At 32.5% G+C, this 15,071-nt stretch overlaps 2 protein-coding genes across 3 annotated transcripts; both read left to right on the top strand.

Moving 5' to 3' along the window:
- Nucleotides 1-2,415: 2,415 nt before the first annotated feature.
- On the top strand, nt 2,416-10,438 carry LOC130642258 (alpha- and gamma-adaptin-binding protein p34-like). Of its 2 annotated transcripts, XM_057449355.1 has the most exons (8): nt 2,416-2,994; nt 6,771-6,874; nt 6,955-7,153; nt 8,054-8,148; nt 8,486-8,575; nt 8,847-8,924; nt 9,824-9,943; nt 10,044-10,438. In XM_057449355.1, exons 2-8 carry the CDS (start codon nt 6,796-6,798, stop codon nt 10,160-10,162), a joined length of 780 nt encoding a protein of 259 aa, XP_057305338.1. In that variant the 5' UTR covers nt 2,416-2,994; nt 6,771-6,795; the 3' UTR covers nt 10,163-10,438. The 2 variants fall into 2 exon arrangements, with proteins under 2 accessions (XP_057305338.1, XP_057305333.1); XM_057449350.1 differs by lacking the exon at nt 2,416-2,994 and having other exon boundaries at nt 6,655-6,874.
- A 146-nt stretch (nt 10,439-10,584) lies between these two features.
- Nucleotides 10,585-13,379, top strand: LOC130642271 (uncharacterized). The gene is made up of 2 exons (XM_057449363.1): nt 10,585-11,638; nt 12,604-13,379. The coding sequence occupies exons 1-2, from the start codon at nt 11,425-11,427 to the stop codon at nt 12,951-12,953; spliced, it is 564 nt and encodes a 187-aa protein (XP_057305346.1). The 5' UTR covers nt 10,585-11,424; the 3' UTR covers nt 12,954-13,379.
- The last annotated feature ends 1,692 nt before the right edge of the window (nt 13,380-15,071 follow it).

Below are 15,071 nucleotides of genomic sequence, written 5' to 3'. Positions count from 1 at the left end.
CAGTATAATCCTCCTTAAACCAAGTTAAACGAGTTTAAAATTTAAGGACTTTAAAGAACCCGAAAGAATTAAGTAAAAAAATTCTACGTCTTCTTATTTGAAGTGAAATTGATAAAAAGCGATGTAGCCCGACTCAAACAGACCTCACCATTGGAATTGGAACCATGAAAAAATCATGAGGCTTAAAGGGGCTACGGAACGGCTGTTGGTTTTTGACTTTAGTGACTTACACGAAAGTCAAGCTGATGGCGGCAAAAACAAACTGGCTATTGTAATTTACAGACTTGAACATATAGACATATCTAGAATCTCTATCTTCTCCAGTCATGATAATGTTTTCATTCAGAATGAGTCTCGCTGAAATATTCCTTTGTAATATACTTTTCGAAAAAAAATATTGAACCAAAGAGCAAAGTGCGCTGGTCTGTTCATTACGCAAAACGCGTTTGGCGGATATTTAATATGTGCACAAAATATACGGAATGTGAGCATTTTAACCGGTTCGTAGCCCCTTTAATCATAGTCACAAGAAAGGATTGTGCTTTAACTTATAAATCTTAGCTGCAGTGTTATATTTATTTAAAAATAAAGCAATAATTTAATTCTTAAACTCATATAGCATTTGTTTTTTGTCCAAAAAAAATGATTAGTGATCAAAAGAAGTTATTAATTATAAGACTGTCTTGTTTTTCTATATTAAAAAATAAATTGTTTTTTAATTCAATTTGTTTAAATTAATTAGAAATCACAACGTCGTTTAGTCACAAAATTAAAAACGTTACTAGTCTGTGTGAAAATCATGCTCGTTGGCACACAGACAGATAGATAACGGCGAGAATTATAATATAGACTGGTCGTTACCGTAGAGAAAGTTCTATACCCATCTGTTTGCCACATGAAAGAATGATGGACAACATCATATGTCATCTCCTTGATGACGGTGGAAATAAAGACGATTATAAGTTTTGTGTTATAATGTTGGTAATATAAACTATTATAATTAGAACAAAATATAAGCAAACATATGTGTTAAAATAAATTTAAAGATATTCTCAATAAGGTCTGCTTAGAATCGCATAGTTACTGGTCGACCAGTGAATGGTTATAAATGAAACTACTTAATAATATATAAATGAATAAAGTATAATAATGAATAAAGTGAATGTTTTTTTCCAAAGTTTGTAATAGGCATAGCTATTATCTCCCTCAGAAATAAAAATCTAAAAACACATCGAAAACAGACCTGCATTCCGTCCAAATAAAAATACACCAAATATTTGCACTAACTATACATTAAGCCACATGACAGTGCCCTTGGTTTTTTTTAGGCTGTTGCGCCAATTAAAATTGTTCAGTTGGCTGGTGTACCAATCAATATTACCAATTTTTAATCACATTATTCGTTGTATAAAACTTGCATGAATTTTAGAACAAGATAATGGATATTGCTGTTAATAATATTTGTTAATAATATTTCCTGTTTTTTTTTCTTTTTTATATATTCACTCACTTTATGCCATCTGTTGCTTACATGTTGTTGTATTTTTTGAAAGGACTTCGACCATTCTCGACCCCAGAGCTCTTTGAGATAAACCTCGAAACTTTGAGGTTTTAACTGAAAGAGCTCTGAGGACAGGAATGGATTTCTGTCTAATGTTGTTTAGGTATTTATGTTTAGGTAGTTATGAAAAAGAAAGTGTGTAACTGTTTTACAATTGTTCATGAAACACTTATTTTATATTTTCCTGTCTTCCAACCAAATAATTAAATGCTATGTAACTATTATATAAAAATGTAACGAACCTCGTCTCCAGGCGTTTTTCTCAATTACTGGGTACCTTTAGACAAAATAAGACAACAGGTCCAGGGTTCGAGGTTAAAACATTAAAAATAGCGGTGAGTAAATTCGTACAGTGAAACAGATCCACGCGCGTAGATTATTAATTGATTTGCCATATTGACTCATTCTAATTAAACAAAGATGCGCCGGTCGTACGAGTACTTAGTAGCATCTTGGAGGGTATTCTTTGAGGATACTCAAATTATATAACTACGCCCTGAACCAAACCCTGGCAACGAGATTGCCGAGAAGGCTTTTTTTCATTGTGGGAAACGGCATGCCATGGATCGATGATATGAGAGACCTGGAACACTGGCGCCTTATACAGCAAGATGGCTGCTTGACAGCTGTAGCTTCACGTGCCCAATTTGAACTTTTCATTTTTTTTGAAACTTATTTAAATAAAACAACGATAGCTAAGATACCTAGCTAGAGAAATTTCCGTCAGAATAGATTTTTTGGAACAATTTAGGAGTTTCTTTCACAAGTCAGGATAACTTCACATTGGGATAGGAAACTATCATCTATCTGAAATTGGGAATTTTAATTTAAAATGAGTATTGTGTTTTCTCGTCAATGTGGGATTTGTGCAAATCGGTTGACTTTAATTTAGGGTTTGCTCTGAGAAATTTTTCTGTATTTATTCGGGGTTTAAATTATTCATTTCGCATCTAGCTAGCTAAACTGTCTAAAATATCTTATTATAATTTTTAGTATGGTTGTTGTGTAAAGCAACAACAAATATAACAACATATTATGTATAGAAATATGTTTCTTATGTTTCCTGTGAAATCCACTTGAGTTGAGTTTGAAGAAAGGAGGAGAATGTCAGGTTGATATTAGGAAGCTCTAAAAACCAGATGTGTGTGTTTCCATCTAGCCTTAAGGCATCTCATGGAAACGTGTGAGTCTCTTATGAAAATGCTTACTTACCTTAGGTGTCTCTTGTGGAAACACATGTCTCTTGTTGAACATGAATTGCCTACAACTCAACAAATCTAAGGAATCACCCACAGGGTTCGAATTAGCAGTTTTGCAAATCACTTTGCAAAGAAAATGACGAAATTGCGTATCGAATATTTTTAAGCGGCGATAGAAATGCTTTTTTAGATCTTGTTTTAAAAAATTAAAAACGAAGAACGTTGATAGAAAAGGTATGTTAGATTGTATTTTAAAAATTTAAGAACGAACAACGACAATGGAAATGCTTTTTTAGATTGTGGTGTAAAATTTAACACAAAGCATTTTACATAAGACTCACGTTTGAAACAAACATATTTTTTGTGAAAACAAATTTAATGAGTGTACTGTATTTAACTTGCGTTGTAATGTTCACGAAAACTGGTTAAGAACCTCTGAAACATTAATTACATTTTGAATATTTTCTTACAGCTTGCTATAAAAATGAACTAACATTTCATTTTCACAACATTTAGGCTATCAGAAACAAGAAAAACTGAGAGAGTCGCTAGTTCAGGTGCTCAGTTCTCATGTTTCCAACAAAAAAAATAACACAAGGTCACAAAAACTACAAATTCTTGTCAAAAAAACAAATAGCTACTAATGAACAAGCCAATGGTAATTGATCTACATACCCCAATCTTGATTTTTAAAAGGAAACATTTTAATTTATCTTGTTATTAAGTCATAGTTTATAGAAATAGCGTTGAGAATAAAGGATTAGAAACTATAACAAGGGTGATAAAGAAGCAGAACTATAATTTTTGTCAACAAGATAATAATTTTCATTCAAAAGGCTGATGAAATTTTAGAATGGTATGTAACAAATAAAAACAAACAACTCTTGGATCAGTTCTTGCTCTTTTCAGTTCAAAAGATAATGTCAAGAATCAATAAATATAACAAAGTGTTAATGCTTCCTCGTCTAACTTGTCAAAAACACTAAAAATGTTTCTTTTTTCTTCGTCTGCTGCTTGCCAGTAATCGTCATTGTTGCAGAATCTTCTTCACGAGAGTAGCCGATCGTTTTTGTTTAAGGCGCAAGGCTACAGATTGCAGTGAAATCATTGGCAACTGTGAGATTCGTTTCTACCATAGGTGCTAAGTCCTTGAATAGATCGATTGAGGGAAGCTGACTAAGGCCTAAACGGATAGCATCCGTTATACCCCCAGACAACTATCCACTTTCAATAACATTTTTCGCTGTTCTGAAAGTCTTGTGGTTGTAAAAATTGGTGATCCACTCGGCATGTAATGGCTTCAGCAGAAACAACCGAAACTTAATGTCTATTTCGTCAATTGGAACTCCTTTATCCAATTCTTCATGCACTTTCTTTGTGTACCAGTCGTTGAACTTATTGGACATGTACTGTTTTGCGAGTCCATTCACAGTAAGATCTAAGGGCTGGTAATGTAATATAATAATCTTTTTATATCTGTTTTTAAAAACGAGATATACTTCCACCAACTTTCCTGCCAAAGAAAAGGTTAAGAAAAAAAGGATATCTAATCATGTTAATTATATCATAAAATCAAATCTTTTTTCCTTCTTTTGTATTTGTTCAATATCATCATCTTGGAGGCTTAAAAAAAATTTCTTTTTGACCCAAGGTGTAATGGCATATTTTGTTTAAATTTTTTTGTCTGGTATTGAATTGATGAATATATTTTAAGAGATGAAAACCTTTAAATTCACTGCTGCAGTAGTACATGGGTACCACTACTATAGAAGATTTTGGATACAAAAACCTGCATAGCATCTTAACTGTTCACATAAATAAGATAACCCGTTCGATCAGTTTGCAAAAAAATATGCGAAACAGGTTGTGAATCTCCACTGGGTCACTTACCAAGAGAGATATTGAGGGCCACTAAATTTTTTAGTGACAGGGGAGCTGTTGTAAATGCAGTTCTTACTGGAGACCATTACCGACAATCTCCACTCATGCAGGGAATCTTGAAATACCCTGTGTAATAAAGGTTTCAATCCCTGGGACTTGTTTAAACCTATTGCTGATGGAGCGTTACAAGGAACTAATAGCAAAAACTGAACTGAAAAATGTAGAAATAATAGGTTTTTATTTACGACAGGAACCTTTAATCCAAAAAAAATACAAGGAGAGGAAACAAAAACAAACTACGAAAAACAAGAGCGAAGCGAAAAGCAAAGACATACAAATGTTTTTTGCCTCAGTTACTGCTAATAACAGTAAATCATACGACTCATCTACCAACTCCAAAGATTGCGAAGATATTATAATCAGAGGCTAAGAATATTATATAGTATTTTTTGTGATAAAATAATTACAACATTCATGTCCTTTGTTTTATATTTTTTCAAATAAAAAATATATACATATTTAGGCATATTTTTTGACATCAAACTAAGAATTATATAGAAACCAGCTGTTCAATTGTGTTTTAGTAATAATTGGTGAAACAAAGAAATGAAGATGATTGGGTCATACTAAAAGTGTGAATCTGACATAAAAGAGAATAATACAAAATAAAGAACAGGCATAATAACAAATTAGAACATAAACTAATTTACTTGCTTGAGTTACTTGAGTCTGTTTTGATGCATTCTTTATCCACCCAAATCGTTGATTCCGGAACAGTTTTATCAGGTAAAGCGAATGATTAGAGGTCTTAGGGTTGAAACAACCTTAACCTATTCTCAAACTTTAAATTGGTAAGAAGCCTGACTTGCTTAATTGACGTAGGGCACAGAATGAGAGTTCTTAGTGGGCCATTTTTGGTAAGCAGAACTGGCGATGCGGGATGAACCGAACGCTGAGAATTTGTGTTTATTCAGACTGAACCTTGCAGTTTTACCTTACAGGAACAACTTTCTGAATACGTTGTTGTCATAAACTGCGCTCATCCAGGTTTTTTTCTTTTACAAGGTCAAGATTTTTATTGAAATTTTTAAACAGGAAAAACACTTTTCAACCTGCTAAAAGTGTGAAACAAAACTACAAATTTTGAAGTTGGTGACTTATGTTCTATGAGATTCAATATATAATCTTTGCGTTAATTTCCTTTTAATAAATAGTTGTTTTACAAGAACTTTCATGGTGTGTTGTACGTTTGATTACATACCTTTTTAACAAACATACATTACATTTTTCGTTTTCCGTTTTACGTTATAGCAATATGCTTCGCTAGAAACATATTTCAGATAATTGATAAATAGAACGGAATATTACCACAATACATTTGACATACTGCGAACAAGCCCTGCAATATTTTGTCAAAAAATTATGAAGCAAGTGTCTGAAACCATTTTTAGCTTCCCAAACAGCTGCTACCTTATTTACTCAGTGTTTTATGTATAAAAAAATTGTTTGTGTACTTTATAAAATTTGGCATTACGAAGTATTAAAATAATTTTGAGTTATTATCTAAATTGATAAATCAGCAAAAATTCCTATAGTTAATATATAAAATGCTTTTATGAGCTCCAACTATTTAGGACTTCATGATGTTTCATCTGTCTCTGCTTTTAAATGAACTTTGAATCTGGAGAGTTGTTTTCTTTTTTATTCATATTTTGCTAACAACTTTTTTTTTAAAAGATTCTTGTAAAGAAGCCCCCCTACGGACTCTAAAAGTAAATTTAAAATAAATGCTTGATGTCCCTAATCAAGCATTTACAGTATGCAAAAACTAATTTCATTTCTTAACAATGTGTAATTTTATTGGAACTACAAGCTAGAAAAGTTTAGCGAGGTATGGTTTTGGTGTTTATATTATTGAAAGCAAAATATGGCTGTTTGTGCATGTGTGATCACCTGCCATTCCGGGATGTGACTACATAGTGCAACATTTTTACCCTAGGTTCTCATTAAAGTTTAGTGTACAAGTGTAGAGTGCTTAGTGTACAATTATTATAATTAAAAAGAATTGTTTTCTGCTGATTGAATTAAATTTTATATATAGGTATAGTTGTTGTAATTTCTTGTTTCAGATAAAAATATTTCCATGAAAGAAAAATGACAGAAATGTATGACGATGTGCAGTGCTTGGTGGTGTGTTCAAAAAATCTGGTAGCCATAGACGAGCTTATTAAAGGTAAATAACATTCTTAAAACTGGCAGTATGTCTGCCCACTGTAAAATTTGGTTTTAATTTTTTCCTTAATGTTTTTTTAGCTGCTTCTAATAATGATATTCAAACTTCTGAAGCTCTCCAAAAAGAACCTTTGTCAACAAAGTGGATAATCACAAACAAATATTTTACAGCAGATGTCAAAACATTTATATGCACAATTGAACAATTTTTGAAACACGATGCAAAGGCTTTCAAGTCATTGGAGGCCCTGGTTGTTGTTTTTGAGTTATTAGATAATAGGTGTGTTTTGTTTCAACATTTACTGAGGTTCAAATCATAATAAGAACTAATGAATTCTATTCTGCAATACGATGTACTCTTATTTTTGTAACATTTAGTCAGTTTCAGGCTATCTTTAAAAAATTGTTTGTTTGCTGTTTCCTGCCCAACCTTTTTAATTTCTTGCCAACCACAAAACTTTTCAGTCAGGATTTTTTAAAACTCTTTTATTTTATTTTATTTTTGCAGTATTTCTCCAATCCAAACACAGTCAACCTACCCAGGTTATTTTTTAAAGTACAAATGTAGTTACATAAAAACAAACAAAGGAATAAGCAAAATTAATCTGTTGACCAACCAACCCTGCAACAAAACTATGATTTGGCAAACAGCAAACCAATTATATAGTAACTAAAAATTTTACCTGTACCACCATAAGCAAAAATAAAATTTACAAGATTTATTCTAAATCTATGTTCGATAAAATCATGATAGAACACAAAACAAAACAAAAAAGGTTTTGTGGCACTCTGTCAAAAGTGTTGTTTTGTTGACTAATTAATTATTTGCTTTTTTTTAAATCCAGCCTTCTCTTTACAACTTTTTATTTTGGGGTAGTCCTCAAAAATGTATAGGTCGACAAACATTTTTTCTAGTTTCATAGGTAAAGTGTTAAAAAAGCTTTTAAATAAAGCCATCACCGTGTTTTGTATCACCAATAGGGAATCGTGATTACAGGATTCCATATGATGGTGGCGAAAAGATTTTGAGTGTATGGGCAGTGATTTCTCATACAAAAAATAACACCCCACTGTGGACAGGCTATGAAACATTTTAGGACAACCTTAGCTACTGTGTCTACTTTGAACAACAATATTATTTAGGTATCTCAGGTGTTTTAACCAATCTTTTTTAGTACAGCACTTTTCTTCAAGTACAGCACCTCGTATCCAATATTTCCCTGGAAAACGTTGAAGTTCGTCTTTTGTTGAACATTGAGGAAGAAAAAAGTTCTGGTAAATTTTTTTCTTTGAAATACATTTTTATTAATAATTTTAGCTTCAAAATAATTTTAAAATTGTTAAGATTCATCCAAGTATCCATCATTTTTCAAGGGGGGGGGGGGTGTTTGGATGTGCTAGAGAAGCTATTTTGGGAGTCTGTAATTTTTTTGATTTATGTGTCTGTGAATCTTAAATTATGGCAAAAAACTCTAACTAAAAACCTCAACAGTCAATAAATGGAACAAATACCTTGAAAATCCTGAATTTTTTTTAAAAATAACTTTAATAATGTCTTATTGTATATGATAATTTTATATTTAATTCCTGGAGTTATTTGTTTATTTTTTAGAAAAACTAAAAGATGAATTATTCTCATGGACGATAAAAAATAATTTTGAACTTGTCGAGAAAGTTTCCGATGATGTTGAACAAGATGATGGTATGTGTAATGTTTTCCGAAAGAATATGTGTTATAATATCCGTATACGTCTGTCTGTCTGTCACAAAAAATGGTAGCAAGACACACAAAATGCAGTAAATAAAGGACGGGTGAATGGGCCACTGACTAGTATGTCAGTAATGTAAATCTGAATGAAACCTTACATATAACTTCCTATTTTAATTTGAAAGAAAAAAATTAAAGGTTAAAATCTGATTGATGTCAAAAATCTAAAAAAAGTGATTTACAATCTTATCGTTATTCTGTTTAGGGTTTGAAGAAAAGTTTGGTATTGATCGAATTCTTGAAGCTTTGAATTCACATGTCTGGAGTAACCATGTCAGAAAAGGTAACACAAATATGAAGTCCGACAATTTATTTAAATAACAAATATACAACTCAAACATTACCTGGAAGAAAATTTTGTTTCTTTATGTTATATAAATATAGTTTAGTGGTAGCACATCTAGTTTGTAATCATAAGATTGCATGTTCAAGCCCCCATTCTTGTGCACTTTCAATACATTATTACGTCTACTTATTTGCTTGTCAAGTGGCTAAACACTTCCTGCTCGAGCAAATAATGTGACTACATTACTGTCTGAGGGAAAAGAAAAAAAAAGCAAGTCTATGATAAAAGTGCATAAAAAGACTGTCACAAACATTCAATATCCTTGAAAATCATAAAATTTGGTAATATTTCTTCTGTCCTAGAATGTGCTTTTTGTTAAACAAGTTTTCTTCTCCATTTCTGTACATCGCTAACTTATTGCCCGGCAGGGAGCGAAACTCACCTGCCATTATCGGTGATTTTACCTGGGTTAACAATTCTTAGTAGAGAATACGAATCATCGTACACCTAATGAACAGTGCCTTTCCTTGGGGACTGAGAGTTTCAAAAAAATGCGTGAAACTTATTATCGGTGGGGTGGTGAATGATTAATAGATAAGGACTGCATTAAAGTTTCTGAATAATTTTAGATTTATGAAAAATGAGTAAGTTTTTTTTGTGTGTGTGATTACCATTTGGAATCTTCACCTTCAATCTTATCTATCTCAGTTTGATTCACATAAGTTTGTTATTTGATTTACCCTATACTGTCTTCTTATCATTCCATATCAAATATGAGATTGTGTGCAACGGATGGGCTCTAAAATTTGTGAGGTATACAATATCATAGCAAAAAAAAAGGACTGGTCCTGTTTTATGTGTAATACGGATATAAAAAAATGCTTTTTATGTCACAGATGAACAACTGCTGACCGCTTGTACTGCTGCTGGGTATGAAAAAGAGGAAAAAACAGAGCAAATTTTTAACGAAGCATCATCGTTTGAAAAAATGTTTGAGAAATTTGAAGAAATGAAAGGTATACTGTCGTCTCTGTAATTATGATGTAATGGAAATTTCTTTTTTCGAACGCGGTATGGACTGGAATATATATTCGAATAAAAACACCTTCTGTTTAGAAAAAGCAAGAAGTTTGGAAGGAGAGGCACGTAAGGAATACGCAGAACAAGTGACATTAGCATTTATGGAAGCACTTGGTATATCTGACGATGAAGAAGATGAAGCAAAACCAATATAACGAAGTTGAATTCTCTGTTATTTCAAAAAAATCTCCTCCATAGAAAGACAACTACTGGAAAGAGCTGGTTCGGTATTTTTTGCATTAAAAAAATTAATAATTGTTTTTGAAAATATTCCTATGGAAAGACATTTGGTTGGGTGGTTTATGCGTAAGACGAAGACATGTCCATGTGACCTTACGTGACTGGTGTGCCAAGGGAGTTGTATGAAGTATTCGGTGAACTCGCGAACATTCTGTAAATATACTATTTATACAATTTTGTTTTGTTTAAAATCTTTTTTATTGCAAAATTCCTGAATCACTGCTTCACTACTCATTCTGTCTGAGTAGATTTTTTTGCAATCATTTTACCAAATTTTTGTTTGTTTCAGCAACAATTTTCGTTCACTAAATCCCTGTCCCCCAATACGAGAATTTGTAGAATTTTAATTCTCCTACCAACTGGTGAAGAGAAAGTGATTCCTTTCTGTACTAATTTTCGCGCAACCCCGCAAAAAATCGTAAATACGCGAATTTAAAACGTGAAAGTTGATTAAAATTAATAAAAATAAGTAAAATTGATACGCGTAAAATATATTTTTTTTCAAGAACCAAAACGGATTGCAGAAAGGTGTTGTGTTAGCTCCATCTCAACCTTTTAACGATGATGCGAATATGTTGTCAGAATATTTTGTGTCAATGCAGTGTTGCTCTTTTAAATTCTTTGAAAAGTCTCCTCGAAACTTCTCGAAAATTTTCCGTAAAAGCTAAAAGGATAGGTAAAGTAGATGTTTTGAACAACTCAAATCACTTCAATATTTCATCACCCCAACCTGTCGCATGTTTTTGTTAACCATTGCATCACCTTTAAAATCTTTGATTTAAAGTCGAATCTGACCCTACAGACGAGTGGTAACCTTAAACACCTATAAAGATCAGAGGGCACTCCATGTTTTTATCATTTTTTCACTTCAAGTTCATATTTATCATTTAGCAGGTGTTCTCTACACTGTGATTAAATTAACGTCCTAATATATTTTTTACTGTGATTTTAAATCACAGTAAAAAATATATGAGGACGTTAATAACTATAACGTTTTTTTGTTCAGTCTTTTTTGCCAAGCCATGTCATAAACTGTTTGGAATATCTTTTTGTACTAGTTTTGTACTTGTCAAGGTTGGTTTAACATTTGCGGACAAAAAGTTCACGAATGGGAAAAATCGCGAAATATTTGCATTTCGCGAACATAAACTTTCGCAAATGAGCTAAATTAAAAGAAATGTTTCACGAATTCTTTACTAGTGTTGTTTTTACAGAAGAAAATATTTTGCAGTATATAAAAATAATGCTTGGAGTAAAAAAGATGTCTCGGACTATGACTAATAGACGTATATTTCGAACACTGGCACGTGACAATTGTGGAGAATCAATGGAACCTGGTGAAGAAGAGATTATGTATTTTGGATATAAACCGAACGATCTGAAAAAGGAAGGTTTGGTATTGTTTTTACCTTAAGGAAATTAATTTTCGCAGGAATTATTTTTGCAATCAGTTCCAGCGAAAATTAATAAATTCGGAAAAATTAATTCTCACGAAATTTCCATTTTTTATCTTTTCTTCTGACTTAATTAAATTCTGTCCTAAAGATATAATCCCTGTGCAGGGACGCCTTGATTTTTTAGCGATCTCCCTATTTCATTCTGCTGTACCAAAACAGCGCTATCTCTAACGTAAACATGTTGATTGTCTTCCCTTTTTTACAGAGTGGCCACACCTCCTCAAAAACCTAGATTGTGCTTAATTCTTGAAGTTCTTCTTGATTCTCAATAAAAATTAAGAAATTTGAAAGCACCTTGAATCTCCTCAACCATCCTCACTATTTTAACATTGATTTCCACTTTTCTTTTTCTTTTTGTTGTTATTTAAGAGAAATGTTTTTCACTTTTGTTAGAGATATTAGATGTTTTTTTTGATGTGGAGGTGTGACAACTCTCCTTTTTTTAATAAAGTCAAACCTGGACATAGCGGACACCCAGGGTTCCGAAAATTTTTTTCGCTGGCTACAGGTGTTTGGCCGTAAACGTACAACGGTTATATAGTATACCCGCCAGGTTGACTATATTTATTTTTTTTATTATTAGGATTTAAAATAAGATAAACCAGTTTGAATGCTGAGAAAGGCTTCATTTCTTCTTCATTACTGACGAGAAAAATTTCGAAATTTAAAACAATTTTTAATTTTTTTTTTTAATGTTTTTAAGTGTTTTGTATTTGATCCTTAAACCTATTTCCAATTTTCGAAGATTGGAAATAGGTTTTTTATTTTTTAAAGTTTTAAAGCCCACTCTGCGTCATATTTCCACTGTACAAACAACGCGTGCGAGTTTTTTAGGTAAATAAGTCCTTTCACACAAAGGCTGGTTTTTCTTTTACTTTCATTGTCCATCTTTATTTTAGGTCCAGCAATATCATGCGCCAGTTTAAAACTTGCTGATGTCAGCTGTACAGATAGTAAGAAAGATGAATTTTATCATTGGATAACATTTTTATTTGTATATCGCGATTTCAAAGGTTTCGGATATGGGAAGCAATTTGTCGAATATTTGGATGTTGAAGCCATGAACCTCATTCGCCGCCCCGTCAGAACGGAATCAGCTTATAAAGCTGTCGGGTTTTTTAAGAAATGTGGTTTTAAGAAAATTGCCGAACCCCGCGAGTGCGTTGCTGGTAGTAGTTTGTTCCGTTTTTTATACCTGATGGAAAAAGAGCCACGTGTTATAGAAGTGGAATGTTGGGACAGTGATTGAAGTCTTGTCGAACATGTGAAAAACGAAGAACAGCAACAAGAAAATATTCATCAGGGAATGTTACCTATAATAGCCGACTACAGACAGCTGTGGGATAATTTACAGAACAGTAAAGCCAAATATGAGCACTTGATTATTTGTCAGCTTCCAAAACCTTAAGCTACAAACAATATTTACATGTGGTGGAGAGCGTTCTACGGAAACCCTACACAGACGTAATTTTCGTAGTTCAATAATTTACAGAACAGACGAGCACAACAAAAGAACCCTGAATATTCTGACCTTCGCAACAGAATGGTCTACGGATACCCTGCTATAGTCAGAGAATCAGTGTAGTGATTTGCAGATAAGTTTGTGTATAATGAGAGCTGTAATCGTAACATCTCAGCCTTACGCGATAGTCATCTGTGGAAATCCTGCTACACGCACAACATTAGTTGGGAATTTACAGAACAGCGTGTGTGTAATTCGAATTTTATGGAAATATGGTGGCTTAGAGGTGAACTGAATTATCGAAATTATTACTGTGTTTATGTTTACGCTTCCAGTAACATTACTGTATAATAAAAATTATATAACTATTTAACCTCGCTTCCGGAAATTAAAATTTTAATGTAATTTTGAGTTGAAAATTATTACAAACAAAATGAACGCCGTAACAACGGACTTTTGTCATTATGAAGCTAATGTTGTGACATTTTGATGACATTTTTGTTTTAATGAATGATTCTGCCCACCGGGAATAAAATTTCTAATGATTACGATAATGATTGTAAACCACGTAGATATTACTTCATTCAGTTTTTCTTCTATCGATTATGTTGACATGTGCCGTTGCATTGTTGACCTTCTTGTCGGATGATTGACTTATCGAGCAAATCAGTAGCCATTATGAAACCGTAAAAAACAACACTGTAATGTTCTCTCATTTGATTTATTGAAAGCTTGTTAAAAATTGTTGTTTTTTCATTTGTGGTTTGTTGAATTTGTTAAAAATGAGATGAAAGACCTAAATAGTAATTTTGTGTCTTGAAATTTTCAACTACGAAAATTAGAAGCCGTCGAGAAAGCAACAAATTCTCTGTTTTGAAAAATCTTTGAAAGCAAAAAAATTGTTATATAACAGATGCAGGGTCAAGTTTCATCCACAAGCTTCCACAGAGGTGCGCACACAATTTTTCATGAAACTCAATCTTTTCACCTGGACATTTTCTGATTTAATTGTAAGTCTTGTTGCATAAGATTGTTAAGGCACGTGCTCCGACGCAACTAAAACTAATGCTATCGATCACGTAAAAAGGTGGAAGTAAATTTTCGTTTCACTATCAAATAAATCAATATTTACTTTCTCAATAACAGTCTAATCGAAACTTTATCGTCCGAAGAAAACTTAACTAGAACTTTAAACAAATTATTTCCATATGTGCCTGCTGGCCTCGATATTAAAAAAGCAAGAAATCCCGGGTCGAGGTTGAAATATTGAAAACATATAAAAAGTGAACAAATGGGTAGAGCTACTACTGAAAAGCATTTTAAAAAAGCCAAGAAATAACCAGGCTGAAACCAAAAGTTTGTTGTTAAAAAAAACTTTTTTGGGACAATTTTTATACACGATCAAAAAAACAAAACTATTTTCGATATTCCGTATATGCTTGTTTTTTTTTTCTATACGCGCTCGCGAAATTTGATAACATAACAGGATTAGAAGAGTTTATTCTTAACACAACACAACGAGCTACTGTTTTTACACGAAACTTTGACGTGTTTTTTCATCATACAACATTGTTATTGCTTTTTGTTTCCATGGTTACGTGTCATAATAAAGACATCCTGTGAACGGAGACGAGCGGGAATAATAAATAGCGAAAGTGATATATTCATTTTGTTAAGAAATGTATGGTCATGATGCTTCCACAAACAAGTTCCCTATGGCAGAATTTAAACTTCCGAGAAGTAAAAATTCCGCCACGATATTTTTCCTCTGTGAGTAATAACACCACATCGAGAAAGTTCTTTGAAAGCTTAAGTTTCCCTATCTCTGCGAAAATTTTATCAATCCCTTATGTTGTTTCTATCGATTATCAATAGATACGAAACTTTCTTAAACTGATTGATCGC

Source organism: Hydractinia symbiolongicarpus, chromosome 1, assembly GCF_029227915.1.
Source record: "Hydractinia symbiolongicarpus strain clone_291-10 chromosome 1, HSymV2.1, whole genome shotgun sequence".
Taxonomy (NCBI): domain Eukaryota; kingdom Metazoa; phylum Cnidaria; class Hydrozoa; order Anthoathecata; family Hydractiniidae; genus Hydractinia; species Hydractinia symbiolongicarpus.
This window is presented reverse-complemented; position numbering and strand designations above follow the sequence as displayed.

What these genes read in the sequence shown, in the direction of transcription:
- LOC130642258 (XM_057449355.1), top strand. Translation starts at nt 6,796, where the DNA reads ATGACAGAAATGTATGACGATGTGCAGTGCTTGGTGGTGTGTTCAAAA. An exon ending in TGAGGAAGAAAAAAGTTCTG is followed by an intron (nt 8,149 to 8,485) that starts GTAAATTTTTTT and finishes TTTATTTTTTAG; the next exon opens with AAAAACTAAAAGATGAATTA. An exon ending in GAGTAACCATGTCAGAAAAG is followed by an intron (nt 8,925 to 9,823) that starts GTAACACAAATA and finishes TTTATGTCACAG; the next exon opens with ATGAACAACTGCTGACCGCT.
- LOC130642271 (XM_057449363.1), top strand. Translation starts at nt 11,425, where the DNA reads ATGTTTCACGAATTCTTTACTAGTGTTGTTTTTACAGAAGAAAATATT. An exon ending in GAACGATCTGAAAAAGGAAG is followed by an intron (nt 11,639 to 12,603) that starts GTTTGGTATTGT and finishes TCTTTATTTTAG; the next exon opens with GTCCAGCAATATCATGCGCC.